This window comes from Somniosus microcephalus, chromosome 31 (assembly GCF_052327205.1).
Source record: "Somniosus microcephalus isolate GS21.2 chromosome 31, FLI_Smic_1.0, whole genome shotgun sequence".
Lineage (NCBI taxonomy): Eukaryota > Metazoa > Chordata > Chondrichthyes > Squaliformes > Somniosidae > Somniosus > Somniosus microcephalus.
This window is the reverse complement of record NC_141017.1, coordinates 30,250,512-30,270,946: the sequence shown is the minus strand read 5'-3', so window position 1 is coordinate 30,270,946 and position 20,435 is coordinate 30,250,512. Positions and strand designations below refer to the sequence as shown.

Here is a 20,435-nt window from a genome sequence, read left to right as displayed (position 1 = left end):
CTGAATCGCGCCTTTGATCCTGCCCTCCGGGGGTTGGTTCCCTGGAGTGTGGAGCAGGTGGGGAGAGCAATTTCCACCCACCCCCCCCCCCCCCGCCAACAGAGGAGGTGGCCAATAGACAGCACTCTTGCTGTGAACAGAGCATCCACAGCACGTCAACCGTTAGCAAGTGTTTTGAGAACTGGTGCCTCAGCGCGAGGGCAAAGCTTGGTCGAGTGCGATAACCCATGGAATGTACGAGACTGGTCATGTAGGCACTTCACTGCAGAAAGCACATCAAAACGCGCTGGCCATTCTGGGAAACAGCAGACAATATTCACGCAACAACAACTTGTATTTCTATAGAGCCTTTAACTTGGTAAAACATCCCAGGCGCTACACAGGAGTATTTTAAGACAAAAAATTTGACACCGAGCCACATAAGGATAAATTAGGGCAGGTGACCAAAAGCTTGGTCAAAGAGGTAGATTTTAAGGAGCGTCTTAAAAGGAGGAGAGAGAGGTAGCGAGGTGGAGAGGTTTAGGCAGGGAATTCAAGAGCTGAGGGCCCAGGCAACAGAAGGCACGACCACCAATGGTGGAGTGATTATAATCAGGGATCCTCAAGAGGGCAGAATTAGAGGAGCGCAGATATCCCGGGGATTGTGGGGCTGAAGGAGATTACGGAGATAGGGAGGGGCGAGACCATGGAGGGATTTGAAAACAAGGATGAGAATTTTGAAATCGAGGCGCTGCTTAACCGGGAGCCAACGTAGGTCAGCGAGCACAGGGGAGATGGGCGGTCGGAACTTGGTGCGAGTTAGGACACGGGAAGCACAGTTTTGGATGACCTCAAGTTTACGTAGGGTGGAATGTGGGAGGCCAGCCAGGAGTGCGTTGGAATAGTCAAGTCTGGAGGTAACACAGGCATGGATGAGGGTTTCAGCATGATGGTTTCAGGTGATATCGACCCACTAGCCAGATGGAGGGAATCGTGGGGCGCACGCAACATAAAGAACTAACACCTCATCACTGACCCAGCAGCAGAGGTCCCTGGCTTCGAAGACAGTGGGCGGCGCTCAACCCAATCCGCACAGGACACGGACGATGCGGCCACCGGCTCCACCAGTGGAAGATGAGGGACGACCCGAAGTGCGACAGTGGTCAGGGGTCCCAGACCATGGAACACATCGCATCAAACTGCCCACTGAGACCTGTTGCGGGAGGCACCTCATTTCTCCACTTGGCATCTCAGCAGGCTAGCAAATGGAGAGCCAAACTAGACATCCCATTATAAGCTTTTCCCGTCATATGCAACAACAACTGCAGCAATTTCAGGCTCTAGAAGTTGGCACATTCCACCGGCATCACGCATTTGATCCTGCTCATCACTGGTGAGGTGAGCACCCCAATGGCTTAGGCGGCTGTGGTAAACCACTTTTATCGTTACACTATAGTTATCACTGTTGTATTGTTATCACCGTTATCACTGTTGTATCACGATACGAGGTCGCCTCTTGTCGCGCTGTTATACCTGGGCTGACCACCTCCGACTCCGCCCATGGCTCCACCTACCTGCCCAGGTATAAAGGTAGTCGACTGGCTGGTATTCCTCCTTGTTGGACCCGATCACCCACGAGGGTGGGCTCTGTTATTTAGTCAATAAAAACCTTTAGTTACGTTCCTAACTCGTCGCCTTTTATTGGACGAATTGATAGGTATATCAGCGGCCAAATGTGGTGCTGAGCCAGACAGACTAGACTGACGCCCGATCAACGGCGAGTTAGCTCAACTCAGCCAAGGTGACTCAGCGGGATACTATAATCGACTTCAGCAACCCCGGGCTTGGCGGGTAGGTACTGATCCCTTCTGGAAAGTGTATGCGTGGGTACACATGCGTATGCATAGCATCATGTGCAACCTCCATGGTTGGACAGTCTGCCAGCAATGTCTAGGTTTGCATGTGAATGGCCACTCAGGGCTTCCTCCTTCCTTCAGCGCCTCGCACCATTTCCCCCGCCACTCCCAAACAAATTGGCAGAGCGACAAGATTTCTGACAAGCCTGGGATACCAACAATAATCTCCCCGTGGCTATCACAGCCCCTCGAGTGGCATCGAGAGCTAGCAGACGACCAATCTGGACTGATTCCAATCACAAATGTAGATTTTGACCTTTTAAATAAAAACATTTTTTAAAATTAAAAAAAGGGATGATAGGGTGGGCTGACCGACCGAGAGGAGAAACACCATGGAATACACTTCAGTTTTACTTCATTTATTGCCTTAGATTTACAGTTCCCATTTAATTTTCTGAAATAAGACAACGGTTATAAATATACTCCTCAGGAACCAGGAGATTTTAGCATGTGACAATGAGTTGTGTGCTACAGTAACAGCCTTCCAAGATACCACTGTATAAAACACAAGACCAGGGCCATATTAATCATCAAAGAGGGTTTCCACAATGACCCAAACCACCACTTCATTTGCTTCATACTGGGTTTTATTTACTGCTAATTAGGCAGGGAGGAATTGATGGTTCCAGTACAGGAAACTTTCGATTTACCTGCACCTAAATAACCGGAAATCTCAGTTAACCGGCAAAATTCAGGAGTAGGTTCAGGTAAGTTTTACTTCATATTACTTGCCTTCCTCGATCTGTTGCTGTGCAATTGGGTGTGGCTGCAGCTGTTGCTAAGCTACAGAGACGCTTGGAACTTGTGGCCATTGTTCTGCACCTGTTGCTAAGCAACAGGGTTTGTTGCTTTATATGGAGCTCTCAGCTCCGTATCTTTTACTATAGCTCTCGGTTATCCGGATTTTTTGATGAACCGGCACCACGTCGGTCCCGTATAAAAAAAAGTTTCCTGTATTGATCCCTTTATCAGATCAGTTCAAGGAGCACCCAAAACATTACAGGGTAACATTTAGCCCCGATTAACCTGCAGTACAATTCTGGCCTCCACTTCTATTTTAAGTTGATGTCTCACAAATTTCTACAACAGCCACGTGTAAGCTTCCCAGGTTCCTGCAACATCTTAAGACACATCAACTTAAACTGGAAAACGGAATGTGAGAAAGGCTATTTTGCATGAGGAGCTCCGGAGGCAGTGAAAATGGCACGTCTCAATGATGGCAAACTACTGCCCGAGCTACAAAGCCCAAACGCTGTTTTATTCTTCCTTCCCCCAACCCCCAAACTTAAATAAAGCGAAACCTTTTTTTTCAGGCTAAAGAAGTGTCGAGCACACACTTCAGCAAGAGTCCATTTGTGCTGTATCCGTGCCGGAATGCTAGGAGTCCAGGCGGCAGACTGGGCTGTCGTACACCATCTGCAGGTTCACCCGGTGCCCCACCAGCTCGCGGATGTTGTTGATGCCGTACTTGATCATGGTCGGCCTGGGAAGCAATAAATTAAACACACGGCAAAATTAAAACCCATCTTGGATTTTGTGTTTCCTGGTCGTTTTCAATTGAGACTGGGGCAAGGGATGTGGAGGGGGCGAGAGACAAGGCAAGGGACGTGGAGGGGGCGAGAGACAAGGCAAGGGACATGGAGGCGGCGAGAGACAAGGCAAGGGACGTGGAGAGGGCGAGAGACAAAGGCAAGGGATGTGGAGGGGGCGAGAGACAAGGCAAGGGATGTGGAGGGGGCGAGAGACAAGGCAAGGGACGTGGAGGGGGCGAGAGACAAGGCAAGGGACGTGGAGAGGGCGAGAGACAAGGCAAGGGATGTGGAGGGGGCGGGAGACAAGGCAAGGGATGTGGAGGGGGCGGGAGACAAGGCAAGGGATGTGGAGGGGGCGGGAGACAAGGCAAGGGATGTGGAGGGGGCGAGAGACAAGGCAAGGGATGTGGAGGGGGCGAGAGACAAGGCAAGGGACGTGGAGGGGGCGAGAGACAAGGCAAGGGATGTGGAGGGGGCGGGACAAAGGCAAGGGACGTGGAGGGGGCGAGAGACAAGGCAAGGGACGTGGAGGGGGCGAGAGACAAGGCAAGGGACGTGGAGGGGGCGAGAGACAAGGCAAGGGATGTGGAGGGGGCGGGACAAAGGCAAGGGACGTGGAGGGGGCGAGAGACAAGGCAAGGGACGTGGAGGGGGCGAGAGACAAGGCAAGGGACGTGGAGGGGGCGGGAGACAAGGCAAGGGATGTGGAGGGGGCGGGACAAAGGCAAGGGACGTGGAGGGGGGCGAGAGACAAGGCAAGGGATGTGGAGGGGTCGAGAGACAAGGCAAGGGATGTGGAGGGGGCGAGAGACAAGGCAAGGGATGTGGAGGGGGCGAGAGACAAGGCAAGGGATGTGGAGGGGGCAGGAGACAAGGCAAGGGACGTGGAGGGGGTGAGAGACAAGGCAAGGGATGTGGAGGGGGCGAGAGACAAGGCAAGGGATGTGGAGGGGGCGAGAGACAAGGCAAGGGATGTGGAGGGGGCGGGAGACAAGGCAAGGGATGTGGAGGGGGCGAGAGACAAGGCAAGGGACGTGGAGGGGGCGGGAGACAAGGCAAGGGATGTGGAGGGGGCGGGAGACAAGGCAAGGGACGTGGAGGGGGCGAGAGACAAGGCAAGGGATGTGGAGGGGGCGGGAGACAAGGCAAGGGACGTGGAGGGGGCGAGAGACAAGGCAAGGGATGTGGAGGGGGCGGGAGACAAGGCAAGGGACGTGGAGGGGGCGGGAGACAAGGCAAGGGATGTGGAGGGGGCGGGAGACAAGGCAAGGGACGTGGAGGGGGCGAGAGACAAGGCAAGGGATGTGGAGGGGGCGGGACAAAGGCAAGGGACGTGGAGGGGGCGGGACAAAGGCAAGGGACATGGAGGGGGCGAGAGACAAGGCAAGGGATGTGAGGTGGGGGGGGTGGGGAAGGAGACAAAAGCCAGGGATGTGGGGGAGCAGAGAGGGGGTGGGGGGCGGATACAGACAAAGCAAGGGATATGGGGTGGGGGAGACGGAGAAAGGCAAGGGGGCTGGGAATTCTCTAAAGCAGAAATGTAAAATCTTGACTACACATAGCCCTGATGTCAATTGCAGATTAAATGAAACACACAACAAAGACATTCGCGCTGGTGAATCCTTCCATGTGAATACCAAGGAGTTTACCAGCAGATGGTGACCACACCAGAAGCTACCAAACTCAACACAATCTACTTGTGTGCTGTTTATGGAAACTATATTTAAAGTATATTCTGAGTCAGGGGAGCATGGTGTTGATAAAGATTAGTTCAGTGCCGCTGAAGACTGTTCAGTGAACATCATATTGTGCAAGAACAGAATGTGTCTCGAATCATGGAGTCTTGCTGCACAGGAGGGCCTTCAGCCCATCGTACCTGTACCAGCTCTTTGAACGACCTAGTTAGCCCCACTGCCTTGCCAATTCCCTTTTGAAAGTTACTATTGAATCTACTTCCACCACCCTTTCAGGCAGCGCATTCCCGATCATCATAACTTGCCCTGGCAAAAAAAATCTCATCTCCCCTGTGGCTCTTTTGCCAATGACCTCCGCTGGTGCTGTGGGTAATTTAACTCAGAACAGGTGGTGGGGGGGGGGGGGGTGAAATAGAGCTTATTAGCTTCCTGGTTTGCTAAATGCATTCGATGGGAGCATTTGTTGGTTATGCCTGGTTGAACCAAATACAGGAAACTTTCGTTTAACCGGAGGTTAAATATCCAGAATGCTCTATCCACCGGCAAAATTCAGGAGTCGGTTCAGATAAGTTTTTTTTAACTTTTCGTTGCTTTTTGTCTCCAGTCAGGCTCTGCAAGCGTCTAGCTGAAGCTGTTGCTTAGCTACAGAGACGCTTGCAAGCTGCACCGACTGTTTTGAAGCTGTTGCTAAGCAACAGGGTTTGTTGCTTCAGACGGAGCTCAGAAGCTCCGTATGTTTTAACATTCGCGCTCGTTTTTCCGGCAATGTTGATCGACCGGCACCAGCTCGGTCCCGTCAGTGCCGGATACCAGAAAGTTTCCTGTATACACTTGCACCCGAGTCAGGAAGGGGTCGAAAGGCAAGGCGTCCCAAGTGGTATTTATGCATCTTCTGAGGACTGGTTCTTTGGGAACAGCTCGTCTGCCCACCTAACCATCCAGGGGGTGGTGTGGAGATCAAGAAAGCCAGAAGAGATGGGATAGAATACATTTGATTTTAGAATGCTTCATGTGTAACTACACAGCATTTCTGTTGGGTATTCATTTTTGCTTGAAGGAGAGGGACAGTTCAGACAACACTGGCTTGTTGACAACAAGGAGTTAAGGACAAACTGCTTTTAATTCACTGTCCAAGTAAATCCTCCTGATCAGGGGACAGAAGATGATCGATTCTGGCCCATATTTGAAGCTGCTGTCAGCACTTATAAAGTTACAGGACAAAGCTGCGGTTTCTTGCCCTGTAGGAAACACAATCAGGTGAATGTATCTGCGCTATTTATACACGGAATAGAAGGGCCATTGATGTAATGCGCTTGGAGTTGAGCAGAGGACGTTCTTTAGACTTGGACCGGGTGCCCAGTGACCGCTGAAAGTGGCTGCGAGTAGTCCCCAAGGTCCTTCTCGCTCTCGGCCACTTCCTAATGTTCCTCCCTCCCCCCTCTTGGCACCAGCTCTGTTCAGGAACTGCCGATTAGTTAAAGCCAGACGGGCACTGCCTACGTCTTACTGAACAAACGGAATAGCGGCAATGAAGGGGACCTGTTTAAAAATATCTCCCCAGGATTGTCACTTGAGATGCCTCGTCTTGGCCCTTGACTGGAGGTCATTGCTCAAGCAAAAAAAAAGTTCTCGAAAAGAAAATTCCACTGCTGCACAGAGTTTGAACTGATGCGGGATTATGGCCAAGGTTCATCTGCTTGCAGTCATTTTTGATTTTAAAAAACTCTCCCCTCCCCCCAAAATTATGTCTTGCTGGGTTCGGGCACACTAGTATCACATCAAGTGGCCATTCTATGAGCAAAGCTGGGAGGGAAGGCACACTATACAAGACTTCCACCCCACTGTAGTTTTCCTTACTGACGTGAACACATTTGATGTCTCCGCAACGCTACTTTGTTCACCAGACTTCCTAAAAAGCACATCTTTCCTTGGTTTTCTTTCTTATCCTTACACGCAGGTGTCAGCTGTGGCTCAGTGGGTCACACTCTCACCTCTGAGTCAGAAGGTTGTGGGTTCAAGTCCCACTCCAGAGACTTGAGCACATAATCTCGGCCGACACTCCCAGTGGAGTGCTGCACTGTCGGAGGAGCCACCATTCACATGTGACGTTAAACCGAGGCCTCTCGGGTGGATGTAAAAGATCTGCCCTGGCCAATATTGCTCCCTCAATCAACATCACTAAAAACATTATCACATTGCTGTTTGTGGGAGCTTGCTGTGTGCAAAAATTGGCTGCCACGTTTATACATTACAAGGGCGACTACACTTCAAAAAGTACTCGGCCTCTTGCATTGTTCCACGGAAGCTCAGCGTAAGCTCGAGGAACAGCACCTCATCTTTCGATTAGGCACTTTACAGCCCTCTGGACTCAACATAGAGTTCAACAATTTCAGATCATAACCTCAGCCCCTATCACAATATACACACACATTTTTTATTATTTTTTTATCCAGTTTTGTTTGGCCTTTTTTCTTCCCTCCCACGTGGCAGCTGTCTCTCACTCTGCCAGCGCCATTCACACTTCATCCAGAGCCATCCTTTGTTCCTTAACCTGTCCCATTACCATCTCGTCTCGCCTTGACTATCTCTCAATGTCTCCTAATCTCTCCTGCTTTCTATCCTATCACTGACCTTCCCCTTTGTTCTTTCATCCTCTCCCCCTTTTCCCAGCCCCTAAACTTGCTTCACGGTCTATTCCTTTTCCTGCTTTTTCCCAGTTCTGACGAAAGATCATCGACCTGAAACGTTGACTCCGTTTCTCTCTCCACCGATGCTGCCCTGGCCTGCTGAGTTTTTCCAGCGTTTTCTGTTGTTATTTCAAAAAGTACTTCATTGGCTGTAAAACGTTTTGTGATGGCCTGAGATCATGGAAAGCACGGCGTAAATGCAAGTCTTTATAGAAACTGGGAGTTCAAACAGATACCCACCTCATACCGCCTCTCTGAGCCAGTTGCTGATCAATGCAGGCGGGACATCTCTGCTCTGTACTTTGGCAGGTGTTGCGGAACCCTACTGCCCAGAGAGAGCTGGCTGACTGACTGACTGGCTGACTTGGGGCGATTCACTTCCTCTTCCAGCGCCGCCGCCGCCCCCCCACCCCACCCCACCCCCCATAATCTTCCCACTTGGGGGGAGCACATTCACTTTCACAGAGGCTGTGCTCCGCTTGCTTTTGGTGTACTTTTTTTTAAAAGTTACTTTCTGATGACAAAATAATTGGGAAAAAGTACGAGAGGCTCGACTCCTTCGCAGCACAGATGAGATCAGTTTTCAAAGCAGTTTAAGCGTGCCAGAGAGCACCTCATCTGCCCAGGGAAATTTACACATCTCAAAAGAAAACCGGAAATTTGCTGGAGTTCTTTGCGGATGTAACGAGCAGGGTGGATAAGGGTGAGCCAGTGGATGTGGTGTATTTGGGTTTCCAGAAGGCATTCGATAAGGTGCCACATAATAAAGATAAGAGCTCACGGGGTTGGGGGTAGTATATTAGCATGGATAGAGGATTGGCTAACTAACAGAAAACAGAGAGTTGGGATAAATGGGTCATTTTCCGGTTGGTGAACGGTAACTAGTGGGGTGCCACAGGGATCGGTGCTGGGGCCTCAACTATTTACAATCTATATTAATGACTTGGATGAAGGGACCGAGTGTACTGTAGCCAAATTTGCTGATGATACAAAGATAGGTGGGAAAGCAAGTTGTGCAGAGGACACAAAGAACCTGCAAAGGGATATAGACAAGCTAAGTGAGTGGGCAAACATTTGGCAGATGGAGTATAATGTGGGAAAGTGAGAGGCTATCCACTTTGGTAAGAAAAATAAAAAAGCAAATTATTATTTAAACGGAGAGAGATTACAAAATGTTACAGTTCAGAGGGACCTGGGGGTCCTTGTGCACGAACCACAAAAAGTTAGCATGCAGGTAATCAGGAAGGCAAATGGAATGTTGGCCTTTATTGCAAGGGGGTTGGAGTATAAAAGCAGGGAAGTCCCGCTACAACTGTACAGGGTATTGGTGAGACCACACCTTGAGTACTGCGTACAGTTTTGGTCTCCTTATTTAAGGAGGGATATACTTACATTGGAGGCAGTTCAGAGACGATTCACTAGGTTGATTCCGGAGATGAGGGGGTTGACTTATGAAGAAAGGTTGAGCAGGTTGGGCCGATACTCATTGGAGTTTAGAAGAATGAGAGGTGATCTTATTGAAACATAAGATACTGAGGGGGCTCGACAGGGTAGATGCAGAGAGGACGTTTCCCCTCATGGGGGAATCTAGAACACGGGGGGCATTGTTTCGGAATAAGAGGTCGCCCATTTAAAACTGAGATGAGGAGGAATTTCTTCTCTCTGAGGGTCGTGAATCTGTGGAATTCTCTGCCCCAGAGAGCCGTGGAAGCTGGGTCATTGAGTATATTCAAGGTGGAGATACAGATTTTTGAACAATAAGGGAGTGATGGGTTATGGGGAGCGGGCAGGGAAATGGAGCTGAGCCCAAGATCAGATCAACCGTGATCTCATTAAATGGCGGCGCAGGTTCAAGGGGCCAAATGGCCGACTCCTGCTCCTATCTCTTATGTTAAAGGCAAGTGGCCTGGAAGCTTGGCATCACTGAAATGGCAACTTACCAGACACAGGTTCAAAACCAACAACTGGTTTATGTTACCTAATATATACGAATGGATTTGATAGGGTAGACGTAAAGAAGATATTTCTATTTGTGGGCATAGCAAAATTAGGAGCCATAAATATAAGATGAATCACTAATAAATCCAATAGAAAATTCAGGAGAAACTTCTTTACCCAAAGAGTGGTTAGAATGTGGAACTCGCTACAAGGAGGAGTTGAGGCGAATAGCGTAGATGTATTTAAGGGGAAGCTCGATAAACACGAGGGAGAAAGGAGCAGAATATGTTTATAGGGTGAGATGAAGAGGGGTGGGAGGAGGCTCGTGTGGAGCATTAACACCGGCATCGACCAGTTGGCCTGTTTCTGTAATTCTAAAGGCAAACGAGATTACGTGTCCAGGGACTGGTTCTTAATTAGTGCTTTATGCTCCGAAAACGACAGCAGTAAATCGCTGGGATTTAGTTGATAAATAGCCTTTAAGCCTGGTGCTACACAGTGGAATCCAGCCGAGGGCAACGCAGTAAGCGGATTAGCGGAGTGCTGAAGGTTTGCAGTACAGTCATGTGCACGATGATTAGATGCTGACAACCTCATCCAATCGCGTTTTACACAGAGGTGCTGTGTTAAGTGGGTTGTGTGTTCAAGGCGAAGGCCAACTAAATAACATGTCATGCGAAACAAGTAATGATCGGACTGAGGAGTGCAAATGGAAACTGTGTACATCAGCACCTGTGGGAGGATTCTGAGTGCTGGGTGAATGGGAATTGAACAGATCCAAACCATTTTCTGTTGACTGAGTAATAGAAACAGCAGAACAGAAGTACATTCATAAGAACAGAAGAATTGGGAGCAGGAGTCGGCCATTTGGCCCCTCGAGCCTGCTCCACCATTCAATAAGATCATGGCTGAACTTCTACCTCAGCTCCACCTTCCTGCACGATCCCCATATCCCTTGGTTCCCTTAATATCCAAAAATCTATCGATCTCTGTCTTGAATATACTCAACAACTGAGCCTCCACAGCCCTCTGGGGCGGAGAATTCCAAAGATTCACCACCCTCTGAGTGAAGAAATTTCTCCTCATCTTAGTCCTAAATGGCCGACCTCTTATTCAGAGACTGTGACCCCTGGTTCTAGACTCCCCAGCCTCATTTACATGGGGTAATTCAGGTTGTTAAAACGGTTAGAGAATTTTCTTACTGCATTTGGTACTCGAGGAGAGGCTAGCGGTGGGAATGGAACACATCCTTGTTTCAGGCATCCAACGTCAGTAGCAAGCACTCCCTAGTCGGGTGCAGCACGAGTTAGGTGCTTGGGGACCTGGGACTGCCCACACAAACACTTCCCCCCTCAGCATGGGTCACAATCAGGAACTGGAACCCAGCCCAATTTTACCATCCCTGTCCCGGGGGTGGGGGCAGAGACTAACTGTAGTGCCCCCACCACCACCACCACCACCACAATTAGGACTGTTGGACAACTGGAGAGATGCAGGCTGGTCGTCTTGGGGAGTTAAGGGTCAACAGTCAAACCGCTTGGTGTCTTGAAGCAACAGGCTTCCCAATGCAAGCCGGATTACTTTGAAGTGTCATGAGGAGAAAGCGTGGCTGATATGTAAAGTGCGTGTGTAAGGAAATAAGTGTTAGTAATGAAGTGCAACTCTAGGGTAATAAAATATGGGTAGAGAATCCATTAGCCACAGTATGAAAAGCTAACAGTTGGTGAGGCTTTTTCCTCAAAGGGTTTAGGGACTGTTACGTCAGGAAGTCTTGTTTAGAGGAAGTAGCTCTGAAGTAAACAACTGCAAACTGATTACACAAATAGTCTGTTTACATAGAAACATAGAAGATAGGAGCAGGAGTAGGCCATTCGGCCCCTCGAGCCTGTTCTGCCATTTAATGAGATCACGGCTGATCATCCAAACTCAGTACCCTGTCCCTGCTTTCTCCCCATATCCCTTTAACCTTAAGAAATATATCTAACTCCTTCTTGAATATATTTAATGAATTGGCCTCAACTGCCTTGTGGTAGAGAATTCCACAGGTTCACCACTCTCTGGGTGAAGAAATTCCTCCTCATCTCAGTCCTAAATGGCTTACCCCTTATCCTTAGACTGTGACCCCTGGTTCTGGACTCCCCCGCCATCGGGAACATCCTTCCTGCATCTAGTCTGTCTAGTCCTGTTAGAATTTTATAAGTTTCAATGAGATCCCCTCTCATTCTTCTAAACTCCAGCGAATATAAGCCCAATCGACCCAATCTCTCCTCATATGTCATTCCTGCCATCCCAGGTATCAGCCTGGTGAATCTTCGCTGCACCCCCCTCCATGGCAAGAACATCCTTCCTCAGATAAGGCGACCAAAACTGCACACAATACTCAAGGTGTGGTCTCACCAAGGCCCTGTATAACTGCAGCAAGACATCCTTGTTCCTGTACTCAAACCCTCTCGCTATGAAGGCCAACATACCATTTGCCTTCTTAATCGCCTGCTGCACCTGCATGCTTACCTTCAGCGACTGGTGCACAAGGACACCCAGGTCTCATTGCACTTTCAAAGGATTTGGGAATAGATACGTCATACAGTCTTATCTATGACATTTTCCTGTGATGTAGTCAAAATATGATGTATAAAAGGATCATGGTTTTCAACAGGGTTTCAGGGGGGCTCGAGAGATAGAGAAACCAAAAGGCCACTCTCTGTATACAGTTAAGGCTGATCGCCTGTACTGTGCATCAATAAAGTCTGTTCTGTATACTCCACTGCAAGTGTCCCGTGTTTACCGAAACGTGTTGCTGTGAACCAGAGGAGGAAGGAGGTTGACTGCTAACAATAATCGGCTAACCGGATTCCGGGCTGATCTTGTTACTCGCCGTCTTAAACAGATGGACCATCGGGAGAGTGCTGCAGATTAACAGTCAGCCGTGAAAGGCCATCATGCTGGTTCGGCTCCAACAACTTTACTACAAGTGCTAATTTGTGTCTTCAAAACAGTTTTGTGGAGTACGGAAATAAACCTGCTAAATCCCATCAGCTGGTTTCTCTCCCCAGAGTCTTTCAATACCACTTCAAAAAGTATTTCAGTGGCTGTAAACCGCTTTGGGATCATAGAATCATTAGAAAGTTACAGTACGGAAGGAGGCCATTTCAGCCCATCGTGTCCACGCTGGCCAACAAAGAGCTATCCCACCTAATCCAACTTCACAGCTCTTGGTCCGTAGCCCTGCAGGTTACAGCATCCCAAGTGCACATCCAAGTACTTTTTAAATGTGGTTAGGGTTCCTGCCTCTACCACCCCTTCAGGCAGTGAGTTCCAGACCCCCACAACCCTCTGGGTGAAGACATTTCCCCTCTAAACCTTCCTCCAATTACTTTAAATCTGTGCCCCCTGGTTTTTGACCCCTCTGCCAAGGGAAACAGGTCCTTTTCATCCACTTTATCTATGCCCCTCATAATTTTATACACCTCAATAAGGTCCTGAGGTTGTTAAAGGGGCGATAGAAATGCAAGTTCTTCCCCGTTTTCTTTTCATTCTCGGTCACCTGCTGGCTGGATAAATGCAGGAGGTGCGCTGAAAGCGGTGAACACATTCCCATTAGCGTCTACAATCAACCTCCCGGCTGTGCCAGTCCAGGGGCACCACTTACCGCTCGAGAGAGAGGCCCCAGGCGATCACGGTCACTCCTTCCGGCAGGCCCATCGGGAGCAGCATTTCAGGGCGGAAGACGCCCGAATTTCCAACTTCCACCCACTTCTCGAGTCCTGGAGAAAAGCAGAACATTTCTCTTTAAATGCAGCACGAGGATCTTTTGATCAGAGACCAGTCCCTGCGCGCAAACAGCTCAAGAGTGGTCTGCAGCCGACAATAAAAAGGACAAAATAAAAAAATAAAGGACACCACCACTTAAATCATGCTGTTCATGCCAGTTGTGGGATTTAATGCAGCACCCGATGCCGTTTGAAATGTTTCTGCAAATGTCAGTTTTTAGCTTTTAGCACAGGATTTGTGACCAACTAAGAACGTATGGAGCTGGGCAAAAGCTAATTATTAGGCGGACAACATGCCCAATTACTGTATTAGCTTGACAGGAGCTGCTTCATGCTTGACCTGGCCCTACTCAGCTTACGAAGCAGAGACACCCCAAAATCCATTTGTCATAAATTGCACAAAACATATTAGGGGGAAAAATTTGGTTGCTTTGCGCCTCCCGTGCGCTAATGGGGTGCGAAGCAACTAGCGCCCGGGCGCGGCGATGTTTGCGCCGCTCGCGCAATTGACCAGACATTTTGCGGCGGTGCCAAACACTACCGCCACGATCTCCTGCGCCCGCAGATCGTGACGTCGAGTGTGCAGATATTGAGTGGCTCCCCCTGCCTTTCCGCCTGCCGCTAGCAACGACAGGTTGAGGGGAGCGTTTTGCAGTCGGGAAGGGCCTGGGGGGGCGCTATTTAAAGGCGGCCGCTTCCTGCCTTTTTTTGTCGGCGACATTTTTGCACCACGCATTCTGAGAGAGAGAGACTTCTGGAGAGATTCAACGCTGTGTGAAGGAGTTTTGAGTACTGAGCAGCACTTTGCAGGGTCATTTTGATTTGCCCTTCCTTGCATCGATTTAGAAGAGACTGTGGGGGCTGCACTCTGAGCTCTTTCCCTGGGCCTCTCCATTGTTCTTTCCAGCACATTTGATGTACAGGTCTCGCCAGGCCGAGGTTCAAGGCTGCAATGAGCAGGGTGTGGATGGAGAGCAAGATCGACCCTCCCCTTTAAGAACTGGCCGGTGCCATTGTGTCTGTGTTTCATCGCTGACTGACATCACAAACTTCGCCAGCGCTGAGGTAATGCCTCGCTCCTCGGTGTTAGCGCCTCATTTAGCGCTCCAATCACCTCCAGGGGCGATAGAAGCCAAGTTTGCAGTCGGAGGCAATAATTAATGCCAGGCGCTAAACTTTGCGCCCGGTCGATAATTATGCCCAAACAGGGAGATACCAAATTTCTCCCCACAGACTTTGCAGTGATGGATTAGAACATTAAAACAGAGACTCTTGGATGAGACAATAAAAGGGTTATTAAAGAAAACGAGTACACCCAGGTTGGACGAGGCATTACCACCGCATGAACTTTGAACCGCTTGCGATCTACCACATCAGACTGTCAACACTTAATTCTCCATTTCATTCATACCTTCATGATAGCTGAAGATCTCCATACTCGGCTCAGTGTAGGGGTTGAAGGCTGGCTTATAACGCAGTTTGGTTATACCTGTCAACAAGAAAAAGACCCTTAAATGCGTCACTTTTTTAGATTTTAATGGGAAAATTCAAAGCCTAATGCACACTTATTAATTATTAAACCTGGATTTTCAATAGGAGGGAGGGGAAAAGGTAGTAGAGAAGATAAGATATATCGTAGAATAGTGGTTATATTACTGGACCAATAATCCAGAGAATGCGAGTTCAAAATCCCACCCTTGCAGTTTGAGAATTTAAATTCAGCTTAAAAAAAAATTGGAAATAAAAAGCTCGTAAAAGTGGCCATGTGGCACACTGGCTCATCATGTCCTTTAGAGAAGGAAACTTGCCGTCCTTACCCAACACCTCCCAAACCCGCGACCTCTATCACCTAGAAGGACAAGGGCAGCAGGCGCACGGGAACACCACCACCTCCAAGTTCCCCTCCAAGTCACACACCATCCTGACTTGGTAGTATATCGCCATTCCTTCATCGTCGCTGGGTCAAAATCCTGGAACTCCCTCCCTAACAGCACTGTGGGAGCACCTTCACCACACGGACTGCAGCGGCTCAAGGAGGCGGCTCTCCACCACCTTCTCAAGGGCAACTAGGGAATTGTGCAATATATCCCAAACTTGCCAGCGTTGCCCACACCCCAAGAATGAATTTTTTTTTTTTTTTTTTTAAAGAATCAATGATTACACTTGGAATTTAAAAGGCTGTGGATTATAGGAGCGAGGGAGATGAGTTACACAATGCTGACATTATTGAGTTGGATGGCAGGAGAGTTGAAGTAACAAGGCCAGTTGAAGCATCCAACAATGACTTATTTCTACTGATGCTAAAATTCAACGTCCTCATTTTAATCCCCACAGCTCACTGCCCCAAGCCTCATCCCAAACAAGGTCTTTAGCACCAGAACAGCAGTGGAGAATTTTTAAAAACTGGAAGCGCAAAAAAAACCAAAAATTCTTATTAAATGGGTTCATTACCTTCCAAAAAACAATAAAGGGGTTCCAGTGACAATATTATTCCTTCAATGTTTTCAAAAAGAGACACACTTCACAAAATATGGGCAGGAGCGATTATTTTCCCCGACTCTAGACAGTTCAGGAGAGAACAGAGAAGGACCACAGAGATACGGTCTCACCTAGTTTGGTAAAGAACTGCTGAAGAACCCCCATCAGGTCGCCCAGGGTCAGATCGTAGTCTGCGACCACCCCCTCAATCTGGTGAAACTCCGCCAAGTGCGTGGCGTCCAGCGTTTCGTTACGAAAGACTCGATCGATGGAGAAATACTTCACTGGTGTGAACACTTCCTGTACAGTTCGGAGGAGGAGCATTACGGAAAAGGTTAATGTATTGGAGGCAGTGCAGAGAAGGTTCACTAGGTTAATTCCTGGGATGAAGGGATTGACGTATGATGAAAAGGTTGAGCAGGTTGGGCCTATACTCCTTGGAGCTTAGAAGAACAAGAGGTGATCTTATTGAAACATAAAAGATTCTGAGGGGGATTGACAGGGTGGATGCTGAGAGGTTGTTTCCCCTCGTGGGGGAATCTAGAACTAGGGGGCATAGTTTCAGGATAAGGGGTCGCCCACTTAAGACAGAGATGAGGAGGAATTTCTTCTCTCAGAGGGTCGTGAATCTGTGGAATTCTCTACCCCAGAGAGCTGTGGAGGCGGAGTCATTGAATATATTCAAGGCGACGATTGACAGACATTTGAACTACGGGGGAGTCGGGGGTATGTGGAGAGGGCGGGAAAGTGGAGCTGAGGCCAAGATTGGATCAGCCATGATCTTATTGAATGGCGGAGCAGGCTCGAGGGGCCGATTGGCTGACTCCTGCTCCCGTTAATACATTGGGTTGGCTGGACAGGGAAACAAAAAGCAAGAACTACATTGGACATGGTGTAGAAGTTGTACCGTGTAACCTTTTTGTGTACTTATCTTTCTCTTTCGCCCCCCCACCCCCAACCCATTTCAAACTATGGCTGGCCTTCAGACCCATTCAACCAGGTCTTAACATAAGAAATAGGAGCAGGAGTCGGCCATTCGGCCCTTCGAGCCTGCTCCATCATTCAATGAGATCATGGCTGATCTTCTGCCTCAACTCCATTCACCGGCCCTGTCGCCATGTCCCTTGATACCCTCACTAGTCAGAAATCTATCGACTTCTGTTTTGAATATACCCAATGACTGAGCCTCCACAGCCCTCTGGGGTAGAGAATTCCAAAGATTCACCACCCTCTGAGTGAAGAAATTTCTTCTCCTCTCAGTCTTGAATGGTCTACCCTTTATCCTGAGGCTGTGGCCCCTGGTTTTAGACTCCCCAGCCAAGGGAAACATTCCCCACCCCATCAAGCCCTGAAATAATTTTGTAAGCTTCAATGGGAAGGCCTGCCTAAGTACACCTAGCAATTTAACATTAGGCTTGCCAACAGTTGAGAGGAGGAGGCCACAGCACCCCACTGCCCCAGCAGCTGAGAGATCCACATCAGGATCCAGGAACTCCAACACCCCACTAAACCCAGCAGCCATGAGACATCCACGTCAGGGGCCAGTGACTCCAGTACCCCACTACACCCCATATGAAAGCATCTTTATACTCCCATTTTTACTGTTTGCTAAGAGTTCCCTGACCCCACCAAATCTCTCAACACCAAAACCTAACTGGCATTCGGAAGGCAGCGAGTGGAGTGGAGCTCGGCTATACACAGAACGACATATGTGCAGGATGCCACTCTCCTTGGGCAGGGAGCGGCGCAGGAGCAGTATAACTAAGATCTGGCAGTCTCACACCAGACTCTACAGCCCAGTACATGAACATACACTTGAGGTTACAGTACGACAGTAACCCACAGTCCGAACTGCCCTCTTACATTTTTTTTATTAAACACCTGCTGGAGATTATGCAGTTCCGTCTAATTGCCCACTTGACTGAAGGGAGGATTCTCTCTCATCTTTATAGCTAGAGGGTAATAACCAGAAGGTCACTCAACACTTACTGAGCTTGCAATGCTTACAATTTTGTCTTGTATATTGCATTGGGGGGGAAAGGAGAGAAAGGCAAGAAAAAAAAAACAACATCATTTAATGGAAGTGATAATTCAGAATTTGAGTTTAGAAAATGTAATCCATTTTAATAGATTGCACTCAAAACACTATAAAAATGGTATTTCCAAATGATCACTCCTAACAATAAATATCACTCCTCCTCATTTAGAACTTTAAAAAAAAATCTATTTCACATGTGGTAGAAACATTAAGGGGGAAAAATTCCATTGGTTGCGCCTCCTGTTAGCGCCTTAAGAGGGCGCTAACGGGACGCAAACCAACTAGCACCCGGGCGCGGCACTGCCGACGCCTCCCGTCAAATTCAGCGGGAGGTTAGTGGTGGCACTAACCGGTAGTGCCCTGCGGCGCTGGCGATGACGTCATTGGCGTGCGCAGCACCCCACTCATGCCCCGGCCATGATCTTCGGGAGCGCCCCGACTTACCGCCGGACGCTATGTCCGACGGTGTCAGGGGGGCGTACCTGCGGCCGGGGAGGCGCAATTTAAAGGCGAGGTGTGGGGCGGCCATTTTTGTTGCTGGCCGCCTGCCAGCACCTGCCTGTGCTCCTGTCCCAGACCTCCTGAAATGCCCTCCCCGCGGCGTGCTGGCTGCGCTCCAAGAGCCCGGCATTTCTCTTGAGTGCCGGGCTCTTTTGCCTGCACTCCCAATCCCCGGGGGCCCAGCTGGGCCCCATGTTGCACTGCACAAGGCCCCTCCCCTTTAAGAAGGGGAGGAAGGCCTGCAATACCGCGGCGTGACGTGCCGCAGCGCGCCACAATATTGACTCTCAGCGCCCCAAGAGAGATGCAGGGTGCTTCCAGTAGCACCCTGCTTCCCTCTTGGGGCGCAACCACTCAATTTTTCCGGGGCGCTAAGTTAGCGCTACTCAATTTTTAGCCCTAATACTTTGGACACAAGAACTTCCAAGATTAAACATAGAAGCATAGAAGATAGGAGCAGGAGTAGGCCATTCGGCCCTTCGAGCCTGCTCCGCCATTCAACGAGATCATGGCTGATCATCCAAACCCTAGCACCCGGTCCCTACACCGACAGCCATCCCACCCAAGCCCTATCCCCGTAACCCCACGTATTAATCCCCCCTAACACTAAGGGTCAATTTTTTATCATGGCCAATCAACCTAACCCGCACATCTTTGGACTGTGGGAGGAAACCGGAGCACCCGGAGAAAACCCACGCAAACACGGGGAGAATGTGCAAACTCCACACAGTCACCCGAGGCCGGATTTGAACCCGGGTCCCTGGCGCTGTGAGGCAACAGTGCTAACCACTATGCCACCGTAAGGCATAATGTGTGCTGTGCTGTCCTTTGACTGCTACATCCACACACACACGTACCACCATATTAAAGGCTTATGGAGATGCTGTGCTGATGATGGTTAAAGTAGGGAGTAGCTGAACTGCACACACCCTGGGCTTGATCCCTGACCTGTGATGAGTTTGCCGTGAAGAATGTTAACAGTTTAGCAGCCCTGGGGACTGGGAGGGGAAACCAAGTGGACCTACGATTCTCCATCCCAACTATTGCTATATAAATTGCGTTCACGTGGGGCTTGGGGGGGGGGGGGCGGAAAAGGACTCACACGGGAGTAGCTGCTGCTTGGGTGATGCGCTGGAAACTGCCGACACCTGTGAAAGGGACCCAGCAGGGGAAGGGGGGAGAAAAAAAATCAACTCACCTTTTGAGCAAGTTTATACAGCATCCGTGCACTGACAGCTGTTGTGTGCGTTCGCAAGAGAATCTTTTGCGCTTCTTCAATCTTCCAGTCATATTTGTACCTGAATACATAGACAAACTGAACATTACTGACGCCACGAGGAACTGAAAAAAAAAAAGTGCAACTTTTGCACAACTTTGTGTGTGGCACGCTTCTCTAACTTGAACCAGAAACCCTTTTTAAAAAGTCCAGCCATTGGCAATACTCTTCCCCCCCCTCCAGTTTCTCTTCCCCCCCTCGAGCATTGAAACATATGAGGTTCTGAGGGGGATTGACAGGGTAGATGCTGAGAGGTTGTTTCCCCCTGGCCAGAGAGTCTAGAACTAGGGGTACACAGTCTCAGGATAAGGGGTCGGCCATTTAGGACTGAGATGAGGAGGAATTTCTTCACTGAGGGTGGTGAATCTTTGGAATTCTCTACCCCAGAGGACTGTGGAGGCTCAGTCGTTGAGTATATTCAAGGCCGAGATCGACAGATTTTTGGACTCTCAGGGAATCAAGGGATTGGGCGGGAAAGTGAAGTTGAGGTCGAAGATCAGCCATGATCCTATTGAATGGTGGAGCAGGCTCGAGAGGCCGAATGGCCGACTCCTGCTCCTAATTCTTATGGTCGTGTGTTCAACCCGAGCATCATCCAAATGCTGCTTTAAGTTGCATTTGCCAGC

At 49.3% G+C, this 20,435-nt stretch overlaps 1 protein-coding gene across 3 annotated transcripts in view; it reads right to left on the bottom strand.

Annotated features, from left to right (window-relative positions):
• Positions 1-2,238: 2,238 nt before the first annotated feature.
• farsa (phenylalanyl-tRNA synthetase subunit alpha) overlaps positions 2,239-20,435 on the bottom strand; it is a 41,509-nt gene continuing 23,312 nt past the window's right edge. For all 3 annotated transcript variants that reach the window (XM_085971698.1, XM_085971696.1, XM_085971699.1), the window contains 5 exons: positions 19,732-19,831; positions 16,126-16,294; positions 14,928-15,005; positions 13,396-13,510; positions 2,239-3,378 (listed from right to left, as the gene is read on the bottom strand). In XM_085971698.1, the coding sequence (XP_085827824.1) occupies positions 3,273-3,378; positions 13,396-13,510; positions 14,928-15,005; positions 16,126-16,294; positions 19,732-19,831 (568 nt within the window). In that variant the 3' untranslated portion in view covers positions 2,239-3,272. The remainder of the gene's footprint in view (positions 3,379-13,395; positions 13,511-14,927; positions 15,006-16,125; positions 16,295-19,731; positions 19,832-20,435) is intronic.